Consider the following 5,439-nt stretch of genomic DNA (forward strand, 5'->3'; position numbering starts at 1 on the left):
CAGAACAAAAAGCTCCACATGATGGAGATATGTCAGATGGACACAGGAACCAACTGAAAGAGCACCCAATAGTCAAAGCTGGAAGAGTTTGAACAAAATAAGACGGTATTGAATTATAACCCCAAGTATACGAACAATGTTGATGAGTTCATATTGATATAAATGATTGAGTAAATAGGTAAATGGGTGAGAGCAGATAAGTATATGATGTGGAAGAATTCCAAATAATTCGTGAAAATACTCCTCCCCTCAAGGAGGAGGGAGCATAACTCCCTAACCCTACAGTGTTGGCTGTGTATAGTGACTTTCTTCCATAGAGTACAGTATGGAAAGGGGTTGTAAAGTGACCTTACAGTGGAGAAATCTGACAAACATTGCCTCAGCCAACTGATAAAGGTCAACATCAGCAGTGATAAATCATGTTGATAGTATGTACCTTTGATATGAGATGATAAAAACGGCACTTTACCTCTCCTGTCTCCCCCAGACTAATAATCTCAGTACATCAGACAAATCCTGGTGAAGGACCTTTTAGAAAATACCTGATCAATATTCCTCAAAACTGCCAACGTCATGAAAAACCAGGAGAATCTGCAAAATTGTCACAGCCAAGAAGAACTTAGGGAGACATGTTGACAAAATGTGATATGGTATCCTGGATGGGCTCCTGGAACAAAAAATCATCACTGGGCAAAACATTTTAAAATCTGGATAAAGTAGGGATTTTTGTTAGTGTATCAATATTGGTTCATTAATTGTAACAAATGTCCTATACTAATGTAAAATGTTAATAAGAGGGGTAACTAGATGTGAAGCATATGGGAATTCTCTGTACTATCTTTACATTTTTTTGTAAAAGATAGAATTTATTTAAAATTAAGCAATTTAACTCATTATGTATTAATCCACACATAAAAATGGTTATAGGGCCATTAACTACAAAGAGGAGTGAAAAGAGTTCTATGAGGAGCACAGTAATACCAAATGAAGGGAGGAGGTACTGTAACCAGGAAGAGAAGCTTTTGTAGTGTTCCTCTAGTGCTCTCTATTTACAAAGCCTTACACTGCAGCAGATGGCAAAAAATGTTTGTAGGGTCCAGCTCCAGTATTGCAAAGCAGAACAAATAAAGGTGGGTTTGGAGATGAGGGACAATAAATTGATAATTGGAACAAGGCTATAATGAGAATGAATTAAATTACTCAAAAGAGAGTATAAGGATTGAGAAGAAAAGATGCTTAGGGAAACCTCTGGGTAACACTAACAGGTAAGGAATACAGGGAGGGAAAATATATCTGAAAGGAAAGGAAGAAAATCATGTGGTCTGTTGAGAGAGAGTTTCAGGAAGTGTGTATTGCATTTAGTAACATTGATATTATTGCTCAGTTTGGTGAAGCAGCAATTATGCAGTGAGTTTGTAAGAGTGAATGAAATTGATGTGATTAGATGCAGTGACTACAAGTGATTTTTCCAAATTACCCTTGGCTCTAAAGTTGAGACCTAGATTAAGGTGGTAGCTAGTATTAACTTAACACATTCCCTGCCCAGTTTTTTTTTTAATGTTGATTAAAGAATGTAAATTCCATCAGGGCAGGAATGTTTGTTTTGTTTATTGCTTTATTCCCAGTAGTTAGAATGGTTCCACATATGTTCAACATATATTTCTTGCATCACTAAGAAATAGTTGAGCATTTCAGTAGAGGGAGAAGTTGAATATATAGCATTTCCAAGGAATGTTTTATTGAACAAGGTTTCTGAGGAAATAAGAGAGTATTGAGGAAATGTCAAGAGGAACATTGTTAAAATGTCCAGCGTTGGCATTATTGTTGTACAAAATACTATATCAATTTTTTTTTCCTTTTTGTCTTTTTTACTGACCGGCAACGGGATCGCAACCCTCGGTGTCGCGCCCGCACCGGGGACCGGCAACGGGATCACAACCCTCGGTGTTGCGCCCGCACTGCGCTCAGCCAGTGAGCGGGAACCGGTTTCCATATGGGATCCAAACCCTCAGCGGGAGCGCCGCCGCGCTCCCAAGCGGTGCACTCTGCAGTGCGCCACCGGGCCGGCCCCTATATCAATTTTTTAAACTTTATTTTCTTACCTTATATATATGATCGTATGTTTTGATGTTTACCCTTTATTTTTATCACTGAAAACAAATTGTAAAGCTTCTTTTGGTTAGGGATTATATCTCTTATCTGTAGTAGTGCTAAATACCTTTCACAGGATAAAACATAATTTGAGATCATTTTTATAAAGCAAAGTAAGCCTGCATTTAATATAATTTTTCTTTATCTTTTTATTTAGTCTACAAATAAGAAACCTCGGAAGTCTCCAGGAGAGAAGAGCAGAATTGAAGCTGGTGTTAGAGGAACAGGTCGTGGAAGAGCAAATGGGCACCCTCAACAGAATGGTGAAGGGGAGCCTGTCACACTATTTGAGGTCGTGAAACTGGGGAAGAGTGCAATGCAGGTAAATTTTAAGTGTTCTTATTTCACGTATAAAGCCATAGTTAGTAACCTAATGTGGAATCTGTTAGTGTATATATATGTACACTTTATATACTCTTGTTGATTGCATAATCAAAATGTTTATCCTTAAAGGTTTTAGTTCTCGTTTGTTTTGTAAAGAGCATCAGGAAAGGCATTTTGTTTAATAGTAAGATATACTTTAGATTAAATTGTGCTGAGTACAATGACCTGTGTATAATAGTAGCTGCCTAAGAGGATTTTTATTGGCTTGATATATTTTTTAGAATGTGATTTAATATAAGTAATGCATGTGTGTTACAGAGTATTTGAAAGAAGAAAGGGCATTAAAAAAGCATTCTTAAGTAGTGAATTAGGAATAACCGCAACTACTATTCATCGTTATTTTGTATATGTATGTCATATTTGATAACCTTACACTATTTTATCTATCCTCATTTACTCAACAAATTTTATTAAGTATTCCACAAGAGCACGATTTTATTGACTTCTTACTAATTCATTACAAGAATGAACCATAATTATTTTACTGTTCCTTTAGAAGGTCTTTACGTTCTTTTCACTACTATAAAACATTCATTATTCATGTTTACCTCTCTACATCTCTTTTCATTTTAAAACACTAGAGGTAGAATTATTTGGTCAAAGCGTATTTTTTAAACTGTGTGATACATAAATATTCATATTTCTCTACAAAAAAAAAAATTGTCCTAGCTTCCTTTCATCAGAAGTGTAGCATAATGCCCACATTTCCTTGTATTATTGCTAGAAATTGAGTATTTTGTATTTTGAGAATTATTTGATAATACAGATGAAAAATGGTAATTCATTATTTTAATTTGCATTTCGTTGATATCAGTGATTGACAGTATGTGAAATCTTTTTATTTGATATTTATTTGCTCATTTTTAATTTCATTCTCAATATGAGTCTGAAACTAAAACAGACTTTTCATTAGTATACTTTGTATTTTTAAGCTGCATTTCTTCTTGAAGCCCTTAAGGGAGTTAAGTGTTTACTGCTTCTTATGTATGTCATCAGATTGATGTGTTCAGGGGTTTTGGAATTTGGTTGGGCAGGGAGGGAGGTGGAATAGTGGGATGATGCTAAATGGTAGAACAAATATTGAAGTCCCGGTTATCTAAAGCAATGGATGATAGTCTGTAAATTATATAAGTATAATTTAAAAATAAAGTGACCTTTAACCATTAAGCATGACAATTTCTTCTTTATACTTTATTAGAATTATTAACAAGCTACAGAAATATTAATTTTTGAGATCTACTTTATTGCTTCCCCTCTTTAGGTAGAAACACAAACAAGCAGAAAATAAGGGGAGTGAATTTCTATGTAAAATTTTAATAATTGCATTTCAGTATTTTGCTTTTATTTTCCCATGTAAAACTATTTTTCCAGATATTTGTATATGTAAAGATAATTTTAATGCACATTGTATTAAAGCTTAATACCTGCTTTTATTTAATATGAACAAAATCTTATCTATATTTGAAACAAAATATTGATCAATACAAGTATTTTCTCTCTCATCCACTATGTTCTATTCTTCATCTAGATTACTATTCCCTGTACACACGGTTTCATTACTATTCAGCTTATAATTTTCGGATCCATATTTTCTGAAACATAAGGATTAGTAATCAGCACGATGGGGTCTTTCATAATTTGGTTTTAATCCGCTTTTTCATCTTTTTCTCGTTATCCCTCTGTTGAAGTGTGACCCAAACATTTTTTTTATTTTGCTGTAGTTTTTTATTGTTTATTTTATGTATTTTTCCCTTACTAGCTATTTTCAGATTAATCAAAAACTTCTATATATATATATATATTTTTTTTCACTCAGTCTATTGTGGGCATTTTTTCCTATACATTTACCTTCTAATTTTTAATGTCTGCATACTACTCTTTAACATGGCTAGGTCATGGTTTATTGAACTGGTTTTTATTTAGACTGCTTGCAGTTTTATTCTATTAAAAATAGTATTTTAAAAATAATTTCATATATCCATCTGAAATGTATATGTAGGAGTGTTTTGTAACAAATTATGGAAGTGGCTGCTGAGAAAAAGGAATGAATGTTTAAAAAATTGTGGGTCTTCCATTGATGGTGGCACAGTAATTTCACTGTTTATTCCATGCTTGCTTCAAACATAATGTAGTGATAACATAAAATATTAAAAAAGAAAATACAAATAGACATCAGTGACTTTAGAAAGAAGCTAAATATTTCTATGGTTTGTAAGGAAGGAAACTATAAAGTGATGAATGGATTGAACTAGAGTAGAGAGAGAGTCATAAACTTGTAGCCAGGAGTTTGGCTCTTATGCCTTGAAAGGACTAAAAGTACTTCATGAAGAATAGGAAAGTAGAGTCAGGCTTTGTACATGAAGCCAGGGCCTAACATGGGTCTCCCTTCTTATAAAGGAGGCTGAAGAAAGCCACCAATAATTACTGCATGTTTAATGTGATCATATATCTCAAGTTGCCCTTGAGACTCTCAGTTAATGCTTATTGTCCATGTAGATATTAATAGAGACTCCTTTAATACTGAGAAGGGCCATAGTGTGGATGATAATTAATATTAAAACACTACATCAAGAGCTGATGGGAGAGAATACAGACATAGTTCTTATAACCAGCACATGAATTGAAATGTCAGCTGACTTGGTTGGTGACTGGGTCTGTGAAAATTCCCAACGTTGTCTTAAGGAAGGAAGTTCCAAGCCTACATTATATGATCTGGGTCTGCAGGGGAGTGCTCAGGATGAGCAGAAATGATCACAAAAATATTAGATGGGGAGGGATGAATAATGAAAAGTCTGTATAAGATGCTAAAGGGATGAAAAGAAATTCTATATAATAAAAAATAGGATATATGAAACAAGAATAGAAATGCAAAAGGAACAGGTCTTGAAAAGTGAAAATAAATTG

At 33.9% G+C, this 5,439-nt stretch overlaps 1 protein-coding gene across 1 annotated transcript in view; it reads left to right on the forward strand.

The window, feature by feature from the left end:
* LOC103604744 (cohesin subunit SA-1) overlaps positions 1 to 5,439 on the forward strand; it is a 213,738-nt gene that overhangs the window by 16,448 nt on the left and 191,851 nt on the right. The window contains exon 3 of the mRNA XM_008589316.1: positions 2,309 to 2,473. Coding sequence (XP_008587538.1) covers positions 2,309 to 2,473 — 165 coding nt within the window. The remainder of the gene's footprint in view (positions 1 to 2,308; positions 2,474 to 5,439) is intronic.

The sequence above is a fragment of the Galeopterus variegatus genome, unplaced genomic scaffold (assembly GCF_000696425.1).
Source record: "Galeopterus variegatus unplaced genomic scaffold, G_variegatus-3.0.2 Scaffold5372, whole genome shotgun sequence".
Taxonomy (NCBI): domain Eukaryota; kingdom Metazoa; phylum Chordata; class Mammalia; order Dermoptera; family Cynocephalidae; genus Galeopterus; species Galeopterus variegatus.